Below are 18,640 nucleotides of genomic sequence, written 5' to 3'. Positions count from 1 at the left end.
CTAGCTATATTATATATCAAAGTGTAAGGTCTTTTTCAAGTAGAGGTTTGATAGAATATCTAATTTTTTGTTATATAATAATGTGATATCATAATTTATACAGACAAGTGATAAATTAAAGGAATAACCGGTACAGGTCTGAATGCTTGAACCCTACAGTGAGGAGATCTGGTGGCTCTGTTATGATGTGGGGGGCATTTTGCTGGCATAGTTTGGGTCCACTTGTGCCCTTAGAGGGAAGGGTCACTGTAAATCAATAAAAGTTGTTCTGATTGATCACCTTTATTCCATTTTCATCTTGATGGGAGTGGTCTCCTCCGGGATGACAATGCCTCCATCCACAGGGTACAAGAGGTCACTGAATGGTTTGATGAGTATGAAAATGATATAAATCATATGCTATGGCCTTCACAGTCACAAGATGTCAACCCAGTCGAACACCTATGGGAGATTTGGACCGATGTGTTAGACAGCACCACCATCATCAAAACACCAAACGAGGGAATATCTTTTGGAGGATGGTGTTCATCCCTCCAGTAGAGTTCAAAGACTGTAGAATCAACACCAAGGTGCATTGAAGCTGTTCTAGCAGCAAGTGGTGGCCCAACACCTTACTAAGACACTGTATGTTGGTTTTTCCATTAATATGTCACCCGTCTGTATATATATAGGTAATGATAGGTATTGAATATTGTTCTTAGAAAAATATATGTATATGTATAAGTTATTTAGGAGAAGTAGTACTTTACATATCATGACCAACACACAACATTTTATGTATTTTTGGCTTTAGTTGTGCGAACATTTTTGAATGTTACTTACAGTAAATCACAGAGGCCTTGACACTCGACTGTTGTGAGACCTCTTTGGACTTGTCTTTGACCTTTCTCGATTGCCTCAACGCTTGACTTGAACTTGCCCCAAAAGACTTAAAAACAGCTCTATGTAATAAATGTTAAGTATTTATCACCAACACACCACATGCGCATACTGGAGTGCACTGAACCATACACGAAATTGTGATACGTCGATGCCACCACTATAAATACTTCATTACATCTCCGCACACACAGTCCAAGGACAAATAAACTATTTTGCACTGTAAAGACTTGTGTGACTGTGTGTGTGTGTTTGTATGTGTGTGTGTGTGCACCATTTACCAGGAGATCTTGTGGTGCTGAGTGATTGCAACTCTCTGTTTGAGCCAGCGTTGATTTATTTTCATCAGCGCTCATTAGACCCTCTGCTAACTGCTCCTCAGAGGATGGCAGTGGCTCTCGCAGAATCCACACACACACACACACAGAGACACACATACACAGCAGACACAGTATGTAGAACTGTGCACAAATTAATGAAAATAAAAAGAAACGCTCTGTACGTTTCTAAATTTTCATGTTACCTCCAAACTTCTTTTCTTTTCTTTTCCACACATATTAAAAAAGATATTTTGGTTTAGTTTTTTCTTTTTTCAGAACATACTTTCCTATCCATTTAGTCTTTTAAGGATATGAGATCGGGTTTACTTGCAGAGGTTAAAAATACAAACATACAAACATAATTTATTTTTTTTTGTGATCAACTTTTTATTGATATATAAAGTATAAATATATATCTATATCATAAATAAATAAACCCAAAAACACATATAGACAAACTAAAGATACTACCAGATAATTGACAAAGTACAACATTTACATGTTAACAGAATAATAACAGAATAACAATATAAAAATAATGGATATAAACTGAAGGGGGGAGGGGGGCAAAACATTATGTAAGAAAGAAAAATTATAAAACAAAAAGTTCAAATTTTCTGTGAAACTTTAGGAAAAATGTCATTTCAACATGTTAGACTCTTCATCCGCCTCCCTCGAATCATCAATCATCGTCAAAAACATCAAAGTGTATTAAACCGCCAGCGCTGCAGAGAGATTTATAACTCTGACATGTGTAGCAGCAAGGTTTGCCTGGTGTAAGTTACTGTGTGCACTCTGTGTCCCCACTGCACGATGATTTAAACCCATCTGTCTGTCGCTGGGTGCGTCGCTGACGGTACGGGGACTCCCAGGACTCACTGAGGTAACCACACACCCATGTCACATGACCTGTTAGGCATTAGAGACTGGGAGGGCATGTTGGGTGAGATTGACCAGATAAAAGGGGTGACAATTAGGGTTTTCACAGTCCGGCAGCTTATAATGACTACAAAAATATCTGCACAGCGTCAATAGATAGATAACTGTAGTAATCCCATGAGGGGAAACAAGTTTTATCTTACATTTAAGTGCAAAAGTGTTAGGTACTAAAAGTAAAGTGAGGATGCTTTCAAAAATAATGCCATGAATATTTTTTACTATCAATTAGCTTCATTAAAGTTCATTAAACAGAAGAAACCTAAATGAAATCAATATTTGGTGTGAGCAGCTTTGCCTTTAAAACAGAGGCCTTGGTACACCTGCACACAGTTTTTCAAGGTACTTAGCAGGGTTGGTTGTTCCTGCATCTTGGAGAATTAGCCACAGTTCTTCTGTGGATTTCGGCATCTCAGTTACTTCTGTCTCTTCATGCAAGAGTTGATGTTGAGATCAGGGCTCTGTGGGGGCCATACCATCCATTGCAGGACTCCTTGTTCTTCTTGTTGCTGTAGGTAGTTTTTTATGACTCTGACTGTATGTTTGGGGTCACTCTCATGCTGCAGAATAAAATTGGAATTGATCAGATGCCTCCCTGATGGTATTGCTGAACGGACAAGAATCTAAACATCTAAAATGCCTCAAACTTTTGCCCATTACTGCAGTACAAACTGACACCTGTTCAGTTAAATCCTTCAAGAATAGTGTGACATTTTGGGAAACACACGTGTTTGTTTTCTTGCTGAAAGTTAGATGAGAAGATCGATACCACTCTCACGTCTGCACGCTAAATATAAGTGCCTTGCTCAGCGGTACCTTGTCATGTCTGGAGGGAAAACATTCCTCAGTGATCTTCCCTGCCCAAATTTTCACTTTTGCCTAGACAAGGAAATAGGAGCCATTTATTCTTTCTAGAAATATCCATCCAAGTTGAAGACAGATAGTAATTTGAGATTTCGCATTCCCTTTTGGCAGATTTCACATTCAATCCTGGGGGCAGTCACCGTCCGTCGTCACTGATCTGGGGTCAGGTTACCTCCAGCCAGAATTGTTGAGATCATTAGAGAGGATCTGACCCTGTGTTATTGGGCAGGAGAGGTAGATGCTATAGATGCATGTGGCGACACAGATAAATGTGTGTATGTTCATGTGGAGGGAAGAAAGAAAGTTTAATGCATGTTATAATAGTACCAGTTTATCCTGAAGAGATGTCTTAGGGAAGCTGCTGTGGGCTGCTCTTTAAAGGATATAACTGGTGATTTTCTATATTTTTCTTATTGTCAACAAATCTTATCTGCAGAGCCAAACCAACAATGAATTGATCTATTTACAAGTATTGTGTGTGTATCCAACGCCATAGACCTGTAGACCTCCACCATTGTCCAAAAACTATTAACAGGGATGTATTATATACATTCCCAGGTCTATATTTATATTCTTGGGCTCTACTGAAATATCTTTGTATGATTTACAATTCAAAAAACTCTATATTTATCTTATACACGCCCTTTATGCCGCCCCTCAGTTCAGCCTCTGTCTGAAACAGGCTGTTTTAAGTCCTGTCTCTTTAAGACCCCCCTCCTGATGAGTCCACTCTGTTCTGATTGGCAGCTTCCAGAAGCTGCCCCTCGGGAGACTTCTGCCAACTCTGGAGGCTACATCAACAAACCATGAAATAAACTATAGTAGTAGGATTTCACTACTTTCTCTCGTTCATTACTCGAAATGTCACCTTCTCAAATACATCCTTAAGTGTTCGGGCTGGTATCCGATCCGAAATATGAGAGTGGAAAACATGAACACATGGAAAAACCTTAGCAACAACCTTAGCCACAAAGACTACTGAACAGACAGCCGTTTATGGACATGCACAATGAGCTGAGGCTGCATCATAGATGTATTACAAGAGCTGGATAGGGTGTTGCTGCTCAGCCTTGCAGCCAATTATTCCCAGTGGTCACTGGTGGTACTGCAGCAAAAAAAAAGCATTTTCCCTATAGGCCACCATTGTAAAAGAGACGTCTGTAAAACTGTTGACAGGACATATCAAACTGCAAACAATGTCAATCATGACTCTTTCCATTACGAATTTTTGATCCATGGAGGTTTTATATTTGTAAACATTTCCTCGAGCCAACAAAAGCAGTCTAAAAACACAACATGGAAGCAAACCCAGAAGCTAGAAACTTTTTTTGGCGTATGTGTCAGCCAAGTAATTCCTATCGTACTAAATGGGCTCCATTTTTGGTCCAGTATCCAGCCCTTATAATACATCCATGGGCAGCACATGCTTTTTGTTCATGCCCTCGCGCAAGCTAGAAAAAAAACATTGCAAATGAAGTGTTCAGAACAGGTTGCAGCCCTGGCTTTTGACTGGTAGGGAGCATTTCTACATACATTAAGCTGAACTTTTGGAACTTTGACCATGTTTAACATAGATATCCAGCATCATAATCATATATAAATAACAGAAAATCAATAAAAAGCATGATATATCCGCTTTAAAAACATGTCAAAGAGCCACACCATTGCACTGGGTGACATATTCCTTGGCCCTGAAGAGTTGGGGCACATTAGTTTGTTTAGAAAAGGATCTTGTTTTCAGTCGACATGAGGAAATATGATTTGAACTTCGGCTTGTAATTGTAGTTGTCACACAGGAAATTATAGTAATGATGCTATTTCAAGATGTCTTAGATGGTTGAAGGAGTGTGTGTAGTGCAAACGTGTGTCTGTGTTGAATTAAATCAAATTTACAAACAAAACAGTTTCGTCACAAAGGCCTTTTTATGTCTAAATCTACCCTCGTGTCTCCATAAATATGTGTGCGTGCTTTTGTTAATTCTTTGGCTCCTTTTCCGATATAAACACCAACCTTGTTGGGACCAGTAGTCCTCATGGGGATATGGGGTGTGTGTGTAATGGTGAGCTCACCACCATGAGACTGGGTTCTCTGACAGGGTTGCGATGACAGCCGAAAATAAAACCGAGCCTCTTTTGGCACACACAAACACACACAGCCAGAGGGATGCCAGTCAGCTGTCGTGTCGTGGTCAGGCGTTAAGCCCTGTGGTCCGGGGGAGGGGATAAAAGGGATATATTAGTAATTTGGTGCAATACCCAATAGGAATGATCCTTTAATTAAACTATTCATCGTCACCTTTTGATAAATTGTTGATTCAACAGTCTATACAGTCAATAGCCATTCATTATCAAGGCTTCAAGCTCATAGTCTTGCGGTGAGTATAAATCTGATCTGAATCCAGAAGAGTTCCGGAATGTGATTGATTAAAGGGAAAGTTAGGTATTTTTCGACCTGGACCCTATATTCCCATCTTTTTCTGTCTAAGTGACTAATTGGGACAACAATTTTTAAATTGGTCCAGTACTGAGTGAGAGCGCTGCAGCCAGCAGCCGCTAAACAGGCTGCAATGTCAACCGACGGGGCAATAGTGCCCTGTCAATGTACGTCCACTAAAAGTGCTTGTTTTTGCTACTGACAGGCTCAGATTGTTATTATAAGTGTCTGACAAAATTATGGAAAGGACCATACAGAGAAATAAAACCTTTTGCTTGGTCCATTCTGTTTGTTATTGTGTTTAACCAAGTCTTGCTCAAGGAGAAGTCTTATTCTGAAATCTCACGTGAGCTGAGTTGTTGTTGAAATCAGCTAAATATTCAGCCATTATTTTGAAAATCTTTTAGATAACACTAAGTTACGCTTTCTGTACTTCAACACAACAAACTCCTCCCGGCACTCTTCTCTCCAACTCCGTCAATTCTGAATATTTATTCTAACTTCTAACTTCTCTGTTATATTCTAACCAACCTCCTCCACATCAGCATGTGTAATGCAATGGTGAGTAAGGGAAATAGACCGGTCGTCACTTATGGGAATTATATATTAGCAATATATTAACTAAATTTATTTGAGAAAAGTGCTTCTATGTGGTAGAATAGTGATAAAAGACCCCTGTTCTTCTGCATTTTTGTTTTTGGTTCATTGAATTTGATGCTAAATTAAATGAGCTTGGTCATTTCTATTCATTACTGAAGGATACTTCATTTCCATTTCCTTAACTTGACAAATATTACCCCATATAGGTTGTACATTACAAACTTACAGTGATGACGTCCGTTTTTAATGACATATATGATGATTATGATGTTAGGGTCTAAAAACATGACTTAAGACAATGATCTCATACCTCACAGAAATTAATACAGTCACAAAACATTAACAGGAACAACAATTATGTTGCGTTTCTTTCAGAATAAAAGAATTGTGTTAATCTTCAACATACTAAATTATAACCATCATCATAAACAAAACAAAAAATTGATCTGTCAATCTGTTATTGCTTCTTTGCACTTCTGGTTAGATGCTAAACTGCATTTTGTTGTTTCAGTACTTGTGCAATGACAATAAAGTTAAATCTAAACTAAATATTAATCATACCAGCAACTGCTCAATTAAAGCCAACAAAGAAATTTGGTCAATAGTACAAAATATACAAGAAAACCAACTGCATTCAACAAAACATTTTATGATATAATATCTCCAGGGAGAGGGTAAAAGGTCCAGGCTGTTCCCCTAACCATGGTCTTCCACACCTGTTGTCTGGGCCTTGCTGTCACGACTGCCGCTCACAAACCTCAGACTGGACACACACATACACAGCTTAACACATATTGTCATAAGTGTACAAATGTATTTTTGTGCAAAGACTGAATCAGCAATCTATACGGTTATCAAATACATCTCATGCAAATATGCTGTGCTGCCTCCATCTAGTGGCCATGAAGGTAGTGGTGTACAACCTAAATGGGCATTCATAAAAATGAAAAATATGGACACAGGTTCAGGAGCAGTGCTTTTCTTTATAGAGAGGCATAAATCTTACTCCTCTATCAGATTTTTTTCTGTTGTTTGGTTAAAAAAAGGATTTGGATGTCTTAAAAGGATTTGTGTAAAGATGGGTGTATGAGCTCTAACAGAAACAAGAGCAAATTTCATTCTTACAAAGATCAGATAAGCCATAAACTGTGTTTTTGAGTATTGGTCTATTGAGCATGACACTGTAGAGGACTGTTTGTAGGTCCATGGAGTATCACAAGGACACCAGAATTAAATACTTTAATAATCCAAAATCCACAGCCCTGGTCATTGTTCCACCATTGGTCCATCTCTCCACCAGCCTTGCAATTGCTCTTAGAGAAATGGTAAAGTGCTATATCACATATCTTATAGGGATTAAATAAACAGAAATCATGTCTGTGTCTAACTGTATCTTCAAACATCTTCAACTATTTAAGTGGCATTGGCATTGTAGTGGAAATAAATTATCAGAGGTAAAGTCTTCAATATGAGGTCTTTATTGAATTAACAATGTGGAAAAGACCTAAGTTATTCTGCGCAGAGCAACTGAAAAATGACTGACAGTACAGTGTCATATATACAATACATCCCTTGACCCTCCCCGTCAATTTTATTGGTCTTTAGTGTTGTCATGGTGCCTTCCCACTTTGTTATTGGTCACAGACAAATTTGGGTAGTGGCTATGTGAGTAGCCACTATTTACTTATGTTTGACAGGTTATTTATTTTATGTCCTGCTCTGAACCAACTGGGTGTACATGACATGGGAAGCATCAGGTTGCACTCTCATCTGGCAGTAACAAGTGGTTACATAATATTCAATTCATACAAAGGCTATGTGAGACAATAAGGCAATAGAGTAGAAGAATATATATGTATTGTAGGGGAGAACGGGGTTGACATGGGCCACTTTTTACATTTGATGATTTTACTGCAAAATGAAAGTGTATTTGTTTCAAATAATAGTTACTATATATACCTCAGGTTGTTGTGTGCCCATGGAAATTAAATCAAGTTATCTAATTATTATGGTTTTAGAACAATGACCCATCAAAAAAAGTTAGTCCTATGGCACAACACTACAAGAATGTGTGTGTAAATGTGCTTTTGTGTATACAGACAAGTGACAAATTAAAGGAAAAACTGGTCCAAGGGTGAATGCTTGACCCCTACAGTGAGGGGATCTGGTGGCTCTGTTATGCTTTGGGGGGCATTTTGCTGGCATGGTTTGGGTCCACTTGTCGCCTTAGAGGGAAGGGTCACTGCAAATCAATACAAAGTTGTTGTGAGTGATCTCCTTTATCCTATGATCAAACATTTCTACCTTGATGGGAGTTGTTTCTTCCAGGATGACTGTAGTGGAAATTTAAGATGAATTCACAGAGAGCACGTTGTCTTTCAGAGTTTTATTGCAATATCCAGAATACATATTTGCAAGTCCAGATCTCCCAGTTTGCTAGGCTGAAGAGATATTGAATGAAGTTCAGTGTTGGTACTTGCATATACAGCCACATGCATCACAATCATCCCATATTCATCAACCTAACAGTTATTTTCAATTAATGCACTGTATCTCTAGGGAGTTTCTTTCGGTATCTGCTGAGAATTAAGAGTTGAAGGCCAAATCCTTATCTGCCTTTCCTCCCTGGACATTCCCTCTAAAGTTACAGTGACCGAGTCCCACACCTCCCCTTTGATTGTACCTGTTAGGAACATTTTCACACGGGAAGCATAGATCATAAAGTCTTACAATGAGCTTTTGACTATAAGGCAGTGTAACATAATCTTAAGACAATAACATAAGTGTATATGTTTCCATTTCAATGACAATGCCCCAATTCACAGGGCACGAGGGGTCACTGAATGGTTTGATGAGTATGAAAATGATGTGAATCATATTCTATGGCCTTCACAGTCACCAGATCTCAACCTATTTGAACACCTATGGGAGATTTTGAACCTACGTATTAGACATTGCTCTCCACCACCATCATCAAAACACCAAATGAGGGAATATCTTTTGAATGAATGGTGTTCATCCCTCTGGAAGAGTTCAGAGACTGTAGAATCAATGCCAAGGTGTATTGATGCTGTTCTGGTGGCCCAACACCTTACTAAGACACTTTATGTCGGCTTTTCCTTTAATTTGCCACCCGTCTGTATGTACAGCATGTTTGTGTGTGGCTTAAACTTAACATCAGTCAACAATTAGGTATTTATTCATCAACATTGTAACACTTGTAACAGTGATCAAACATTAACACGAACAGGATCTCTACTCTTTAGAATATCAGAAAATAATTTTGGGGGGTAAATTGAGCCATTGATTCATCTTGCCCCCACATCACTGGCACGTTTTACCTCCATTTTGACAAAACTGTTTCACACAGTGTCTCAGATCCACAGTTATGCTAAATTTATGACCTTATTTTGTAGGTTACATTGACTTAAATTAACATGTAATAATATACAAAATGTATCTTTTTTAATTAAGATACAAGACTGATAACTTTAGCAACATGATGAAATCACTTGACATGACAAAAATCTTTTTTTTCGCTCTGTTTTGCTGACCACTCTCTCCATGTGCTTGAGTCCAAGATGGATTGAGTAATGTACTTTCTTAAGTTGTGATCACATGAATACTTTTGTTTATGGTTACCGAGATAAAGGGGGTGGCTCATTTTACCCTCTGGCTCTATTTACCCTTATTATGAGTTTCCACCACAGCATGAAGTTTTGCCAAGTATTTTTTTTGAAACTGCCCACCCTTTTCCAAACAGTTTTCATGGACGACTTCTCAGACAGTCCTGTGTAACAAACCATCTGGTGCTTCAGATTAGAAATTTGCAATTTGGATTTACTGCCAGTCAAATCACAGCCAAATTTTTTGCCAGTCAAATTTTTTCACTCAAAAAGGGGCTGGAGCATGACGCAAGAGCAAAATATTCAGATGTGCTGCTCTCATCTATCTGTTTGAACAGGAGGGGACCAGATGCATCTGTCAGAGCAAATAAAACATGAGCTCTAGGCTAGTATATTATCGAATAATGTTTCGATAATGGTATAATATTTCAATTATCAATTTATATTTTCAATCAAAAATGACAAGTATGCTCTTGTTCCAGGTTCTCAAATATGAAGAATGTCTGCTGTTCTTTGTTTTATATCATTGTAAACAGAATATATATTTTTAGAAAGACATTTTAAAACGTCAGCTTGGGCTTTAGGAAGTTGTGATAAGCATTTTTTCTACAATTTTCTGACATTTTATGGAGTAAAAAACTAATAAGTAAAAATAGTAAAAAACTGAGAAACTAATCTGCAGATTAATTGACAATAAATTCATTGTTAGTAAGACTTGACACCTGATTGTATGTTCAACTGCAATTCATTTAGCTGGAGAGAATGACAATAAAGCTCTTTAATTAAAAACATTTAATTAAAATTTGTACAATAATTAATATATTTTTTGAAGCTTTTATTCTGAAGTCTCGACGCGCTTTGCCGGAAGTATTACTTTCAGCTTGCTGTGATTTCCTGCTCACTAACAGGTCGAAGACAAGTTTGAGCAAACCAAAGCCGCAAGATACACCACAAATAACGAAAGGTATGCAACAGAAGCGTTATTTAGAAAAACCACGGAACCAAACCTAGGTATTTACCGAACCTGTACTCGGTTTGTCAACCGCTGGCCGTTTGTTGTTTAGCCCTGTTAAAGGCTAACGTTCATACTTGCTACCAGGAGCACGCCATTTTAGTTTAAGCTCGTTTTTTATCACAGTTTTACACGTTAGAAATGTAAAAACCCGTCGGACAACGTCTTGAATGTGTATAATGTGTGCCTTGAAAGTTGGTGAAAACGTAAACATCCGTAATTGTCGGTAAGTGTCCCGTTGACGTGACACTGTGTGAGCTGGAAACAGTTACTTTTTGGGGTGCTTGAGCCTACCTTAAACGGAGGTTTGGCTATGACTCTGTTTGGAAAGAAACACTCGTAGCTGCAAGCATGTTGGCCTACTTGCTTTATGTCAGCACATCTGATATATACTAATCAGTTAATGACACCTCCACACGGGTATCAAAACTCAAACATCACAGTGTGATACAACCCACAAATATATGGGCTTAAATCAAAAACAGAGCTGCCTTCAAGGGATTGAGTCCTCATCAACAACCCATCACATACAGATGAGCACTATTATCAATACAATTAAGACATCAAAAGCGAAAGTCACACCAGCCTATAACTAGGGAAGGGTATCATTAGGATTTTATCCATACCAATATAGGTACTGATGCTTATTTTTACTCTTATTGACACTACTTTCCATAATTTGGTGCAAAACTCAACAAACACAACAAGACATGACATGAACAGATGTGAAAAGATTCAAGTTATTTATTTATGAATATAGTTAAATTAGAAGTGCTTAATCCTGTCTCAAACTGTGTCCTGAATCAATAACTGCAGACTTTCTTTTATAACGATTTTTAGCAGGTGATATCTAGCGTCAGCAACATTTTTTTGCCGACACTAGATATCAAACAAAAGCCACAGACTCATGTTGTAAGAGGAGCCAAACTCCTCCTTGCTCCCTTTTAGTTTTGGAGCCTGGCACAACAATCCGGGAGGACTTTGGACACAATATTGGTATGATATTGAATTCATAACACCATGTCTGCTGCGTTGGGGAAGCTGCTTTGAAATTATAGACAGTGAAACTGCAAATTGCTACTTATCAGAAACACTAAACCTTTGCTGAAAGTAGAAAACTACACTATAAGCCACTCATAAAAAGTAACTTAACATATTAATGCTATTAAACATTCAAAATTTATTTTAAGTTATTCTGAATTTAGGCAGTGTTCAGACTGAAATCAGCCCTGCTTAAAAACAGTGTAAGGCAAATACAATCCAAGAAGTCAAATTGGAGCTTATCAGACGCCAATACACTGCACATTTGTTTGTAATACACACAGATAGGATTTTACAACTCTGGTAAGTTATCACAGCTGTGGGTGTTTTATCTTTCGTCACTACAATCATTAGGTAAACAGTTGAATACGGCATTCACAAAGTCATAAAGTAATCTACCAGGTATGTTTGCTTGCATGTATGTATGACTGGCCAACACAGCGCCTTGTTGGATGACGCCCTCAACGCATTGTGGCAAAAGTTGAGCCCGGTTCAACTTTTTTGCCGGGTGACCGCTGCAGTGTTTTGGCACTCATGCTGCTTCAAGGCGTTGCCCCCATTCAAATGAATGAAAGGGCTGTGGGTTTTTTTTGTTTGTTTTTGTTTTTTTTTAATTGGGCGCTAATGTTGGTTTGACCACCCCCTTACTGTGCTACATAAATTAATCTGGTTGTAAGACCAGAGCAGCGGAGTTCTGTACACACCCACTGGTAAATGAATGGTATAGAATCTCCTTCCTTCACTGGTTGTATGTTCTTAATGTGTTGTGGTACGACTGGTTGGCCCCATCTGAATTAAGAGGTTGACAGATTGGAGCAGAGTGAGAGGTCCCGACCCAGCTGAGCCACCTGCTCTCTACTGCTAAATGCGTCTTCCTTGACCAACGCAGGCTCATTCCCAGCTCATCCGGTGCCGGCCGCAAACCTATGGTGGAGCAACAGACTCTGGAATGCAGTGCAGTCATATTTCTGAACTTTTTTCACCTTGAGAGCAAAAAAAAAATGTAGTGTTTGGTGGTGTTACCCTACTACATAGTGGGAAAATAGCTGTCTACTGGAAATGTAAGAGTTACTCCACTTGGAGTAACTCTAGTAAGCTACTGTCAGGGTGGTCCTCATGAGACACTGATCTTGGATTTGTCATCTAAAAAATGATCTCTCTGTCCGCCTTTATGTCCAATATTGTGCATGTGTGTTTTTTTGTTTTTTTGTTTTTTTATCAGAAGGCAAAACTCAAAAGGTTCCCCCCATGACTACTGGGCCATGTGGATTTTTGTGACTTTTATCTTTCCACTGCTGTTCCAGTTGAATGAACTTTTCATTTTTAGGTTGTCACGTTATAAATCATGAGGATCCTGAATCCTGATGATGATTCAGTCTGTATTCCATCTTGTTACATTACCTAACCTTTAACTCAATAAATTATGATCTAGAGTCTTTGGGTCGATCAGAACTGGTTCTTATGACGTGTTGTCTGGCCATATCAGAAATCAAACATGGTTATTATTGTTCCGTATGGCCACGTTCGAAGACAGAGTGAAAAGCTGACCTTCATAGAGAGGTGGGAGGGGTTGATAATATTAAATTACGGAGATAATGGTGTATTCTTTTGGTCAGTCTCTCCTGGAAGACATTTGCAGTGTTGCACTCGTTTGTTCACATAAAAAGTGACAGAAATAGCTTTGTCAAGAATGAAAAAGGAGAGCCGGAGAGAGATGTTCAAACCCTGGTTCCTTTCTCACCACCACACAGCTGACTAGTCACTGTGTGAAGTGGGTGTCAATGTCAGTTCAAAAAGTCACCCTACCTCCCCACCCCAATGTCCGGTCAGAAAGGTGCAGGAGGAGGTTTCCAAAGCTATTTAACCATCTGACAGGCATATCAGAAGGAATATACCAGACCCTTTAGCTTAATCTGATGGTTAGTTAAACGCTCACTTACTACTAGCTACTTTTTTCAGGCTGGCCCAAGTCTTTCAGTATGGTCGATTGTGACATTCTGAAATTAAAACGGCAGATGTTAAATGTGCTTTGTCTGCTTGCTGGTTCCAGTCTTAAAGGGGAACTCCACCTATTTTACACATCAAGATCTGTCTACAGGTATCGGGGAATACTACTGCATATGTGAAAAAAGTTCTATGAAGCCTTTGGTGGCTCCACAGACATTCCCTAATGTAGAGTTAGAAATGAGGTTACCAGACCGATGTAGTTCGCTCCTCATCTCTGGTTGAGGCTAGCAGCATGTCCCACCAAACTGCTGGTGATCAAGTTGCTTTGTGGATAATGTAGGTGCCAGGTTTTGACAGGGGAGAAGAACATGTGGAATAAAAAATTAGACATTTGTCAGTCTACTGCATTGATTTTGATCATTTAAAGAAAAACTGATCATTGTGAGTCTGATAAAACTGGTAATGTAGGAATAAATAAATTGGTGGAGTACTCTTTTAACTGTTTCAACCAGAGATTAGCATGGAAAGGACATGATGAGTTTGTGTCTGTTCCTGATGTTTCTTGTTAACTGTTGCTCTCTCTTTATCTGTGCTTTGTTGCTTTTGCTTCCTCTGTTCTTTATTGCAAATGACCAGGGGCCACATGCATAAAACTCTCTGCAGATTCATAACTAAAACTATATGTATGCACAAAGCCAGAAATATGCATACTCATTCTTTTCATCAGATTTATAAAGCTTTTCGTACACATGCTTCTGTTTTATAAATCTCAGTCATTGAGGAACTTGGCACACGCGCACAAGCCTCATTTCCACTCCCACAGTTAGCCATGAATGGATGAAGACCCGCCCCGAACCAGTCTTTTTCATATTAATCTGCCACCTGCTCCACCGGTCTTTACACCTGTCAATGAAACAAACAGGAAATGAAAACTGCTGTTTCACCGATTGTGTTGCACCGGCGAGGTTCTCCAACAGCCAGAACAGCTGTCATTACGCACAGCTGTGCGGCTCTTAAATATCGTCCATATGATTGTTTCCTCACATAGACCTGTAAACCATCTGCCGACGATGAAATGTAATCAGTGATCAGTTTGTTGTGCTCATATCTAAACTGACTTCACAACTAAGGATAAAATAAAAGAATATTAACAGCTGGTTAAAATGTTGACTCAGACTTAATGTAAATTAAAAGTGATAAAATTAATCTCACAAAAGTAATTTATCAGATTTACCTTAATAAATGTACATTTGATTGGCATTTTACAAATATTTGTAAATGCAAAAAAATATATATATATCACACCATCAATGCAGCTGGTTATCAACCTAAACAAACAATGTTTTACTAAAATATGCTGTCTCTTACTTTATATTTCATCTCACCCCATCACATCTCCCTCAGATAGCTCTAGAAAAATATGCACGTATGGTCTAAATTATGCGTAAGGTGCGCAGATTGTGTTTTTACAAATACCAGTTTATGTGCATGGCATATGCATGGTTTTTGTGCATACGCATTGTTTATACATGTGGCCCCAGGAAGTGAAATAGGCTGAATGAGTGTGTATCCAGCAGGAGTGGGCATCTCAAGACAAGAACTTCCACATGATGAATTGTACCCATCCAAGATGCCAAGGTCCTGTCTCAATCAATAATCCCTTCTTTTGTTTGTTTTTTTTTTTTTTTTTTAACCTTTTCAGCATTGCGTTGCAATTGGAGCGTTGTGCCCCCTCTCCTGCTACAGGGCCCCTCAGGAGCCCCCTAATTGGAGGGCTCCCTGGGAGCTCGCTTCTGATTGGCCAACAGGCTGCCTCCTTGCGGCTGGCTCAGCTCAAAGCCCAGCTTGCTCTCACACAGATAAACAACGCTTTCTCTGTTGGTGGCCGAGCCGCTACCTTGATAACCAACTCCAACACATCTACTCCCTACATACCCTCGACACCCCCCTGCCCTACTGCTGCGGCCATCAATCTCCTCAACCTTCTGAAGATTGCAAACACCATGTCCCATCCCCTGTATAATCCCTATTCTTCTGGGAACCAAAGATCCACCCAGGGGCAATATGGACTCCCCAGTGTACAGGCAGAGATAGACCCTCGAAGGGCATCTCATGTGGGACCTGGCCTCAGCTCTTCTGGACTCTCTTCTGGGACTCCTGCAAACTCTGGGGGGATGCTCCCATCACTGGTACCTCACTCAATGAACTACAGGCCTGAACGTGGTAGGCCTGCAATTGATGAGGATATAGAGAGGTCCATAGACATGCATATTAGCAGAGCCAGAGAAAATGTGAGGCTTCTTGGCACACCGATGCATCAGCCACCAGGTCAGGGCAATTACTTAACCAGTAGTCAAAGGGATGAGTTGCTCTCCTCAAGCACAGGGATGACCTCCTACCCCACATCTTCAACCTCTGCCTCTCTCGGACATTTGGCTAGACACCCGAAAGTTGAAAGTGGCAGTGGTTCTTTGGACTGGTTATCGGACTACAAGAGGCCCACTGCTGATGACCCCTCTAAATTTTATTCATCACCTGCTTCGTCTAGCTATGCAGATGGTGGGGACTGTAGGTTTAGTTCCTCCAGTGGAAGAGAACATGATACGTCGTCCATTCCAGGTTTAGGAGATTATGACTATCCAGTGCCAGACAAACCTGCAGCCCCTACAGAGTCCAGTCGTCCTAAATACACCTCAGAATCAGCTGCCAACATCCTTCTGCACTTTGGACTTGAAAAAGAGGACTTGGAACATCTCATCGCCTACCCTGAAGACCAGATCACTCCTGCTAACCTGCCATTTATTTTGCGCCAAATCCGCATTCAGAAGGCCAAAAGGGCTACAAGTGCAGTTCAGTCAAAACCATACCCTGAACCTCAACCCACCAGAAGCATGAGTGGAATGGACAGTTTTAGTAGTTCTGGAGGGACAGGAATGCGCCAGGAGGACACGTCATCTTCTATTCTACAGCCAAGTAAAGTGATTGACTATGGACATATAGGCAAATATGCTGGAGGGGTTGGGGATGAGATTGGAAGAACCAGTGGCAGTAGACCTAACAGTGGTGGGATGAAGGATAATTGTGATAGTCACAGTCACAGCCGGGACCCACTACAAAAAAATACAGCAATAGGAAGAAGCAGTACCTTGGGTTCTTCCCATGACCAGGCGAGTTCTTCTACCAGTCTCAGCTCTTCATACAGTTCAGTATTGAGCTCCGTGGTCCCCTCAAGCAATGACCCAACCAAACGACTGCAGACCAAACAAAACCAGACTCCCCAAGAACTCCTCAGCTCATTCTCTCTGCCAAAGAAAGACACAGACATCAGAATGCTCAAGTGTGAAGCTTCCAAACCTATTTCTCTGAAAGAAACGGAAGTCAACCGCCACCCTAACCCAAAAGCTCAAACATCCTACACTCTATTCCGTGGTGTGCATCCCAGCCGACCTGGTCTTGTAGTCATTGGCAATAATGACAGCAGCGGCACTAAGGATCAGAGTAAAACTCAAGGACAAGGTTCAACGGTTTCTGAACCAATAACAAAGCAGCATCAGATACAGAAGCAGCCAATGCAGCAGCAACAGCAGGCACAGACTCAACAGCAGCAGCAGACACAGAAGCAGAAGGCGCAGCACCAACAACAGGCGCAGAAGCAGCAGGCGCAGCACCAACAGCAGGCGCAGAAGCAGCAGGTGCAGCACCAGCAGCAGGCGCAGAAACAGCAGCAACAGCCAGCACAGAAGCCAGCAATATCACATTCACAGATGGGGCAGACAATCTGGCCCCCAGTTTTCTCTGCAGCGAAACCAGTTCCACCAATCCCCCTTGCTTCTCACATCCCCAGCATCACTGATGTGAGGAGCCATCCAATGTTCATCCCTGGTGATCACCATCGAACCATTATGATTCCTCCAGGACCACCTCAGCCAATCCCGATGAACTTTCTTCATACAACGCTGCCACCCTCCAACACACAGCTCCCAGCAAAGGTTGCAGTCTGCAAGGGTTTACCGACGCCAGCCATGATGTATGACTACGCAGCAGCCACGCCCAGAATCTTTCCACATACCTGTGTTCTGTGTAACAAAGATTGTACTCATATGAAGGTGAGTGAAAGACTGCACTCTGTTCTTTCTCCCTATGGGGATTTTTGGGATGTTAATTTCAACCTTAAGAAAAAGATTAATTTGTTTGTGGGAAGCATTCAAGGGCTTTAATCTTGAATAATTGAAAGTCCAAGGGCAACACTTTCAAGCCTATTTTAAAGACTTATTTAACATTGTCTTAGAATTTTAATAGATCATTGCATGACATGGAGGCATATTGTTCTGTGTAACTGCAAACTTCAAGAGAGATTGAACAATACATTTTTTATTGTTCAAAACTCTGGTAACCCTGGATTTTGATGTACTCCCAACTAAATTATGTGTATCATAATGTTTCCATGAGGCCTGTCACAGCTAACAATGTGCTGTTATCTGTAATTTGGTTTTACAGTTTCTGATCTATATTTCATTTAAATAAGTTGAAATGTTTGTTAGATCATTGTTGTCTGATTTAAACAAGTGTGTAATGGCCATTGTCAGACTCACAAGGAGTGATATTTGTTGGACAATTTTATGTAAAATAATGAGAAGTGTTTTTTAAATGCTGTCCCACATGGTATATTCAGTTTTGGCTTTTTCTTTTTACATTTGCTAGTCAATGTATCAGTGTTTTCTTTCACAATTGGGGTTATTATTAATGCATTTTTTTAAAAACTGTTTGTGTTTATTTTTCCAATATGCAATCACATTTCATTTCTATGATCATGTAAATCACTTCTTTTTTTTCTTTTTTTTTAAACACACAAACAAAACTCATAGTTATAATTTTACTGAGATGTAAGCAGTTGATCTAATAGTAGTAACCTACTTTTGGCAGTGGTGGCCATCGTTATGGAGCCGTGCTCTCCATTTTTTAAATATTATTGCATCCCAGA

The 18,640-nt window shown here is 39.8% G+C and overlaps 1 protein-coding gene across 3 annotated transcripts in view; it reads left to right on the top strand.

Annotated features, from left to right (window-relative positions):
- Nucleotides 1-18,640, top strand: part of LOC137174707 (microtubule-associated protein futsch-like) — a 48,167-nt gene that overhangs the window by 8,860 nt on the left and 20,667 nt on the right. For 2 of the 3 annotated variants that reach the window (XM_067580161.1, XM_067580160.1), the window contains exon 2: nt 15,362-17,765. In XM_067580161.1, coding sequence (XP_067436262.1) covers nt 15,362-17,765 — 2,404 coding nt within the window. Of the gene's footprint in view, nt 1-10,443; nt 10,624-12,511; nt 17,766-18,640 lie in introns of those variants that run through there. The other variant, XM_067580162.1, reaches the window with a different exon arrangement.

Source organism: Thunnus thynnus, chromosome 22 (assembly GCF_963924715.1).
Source record: "Thunnus thynnus chromosome 22, fThuThy2.1, whole genome shotgun sequence".
NCBI lineage: Eukaryota > Metazoa > Chordata > Actinopteri > Scombriformes > Scombridae > Thunnus > Thunnus thynnus.
This window is presented reverse-complemented; position numbering and strand designations above follow the sequence as displayed.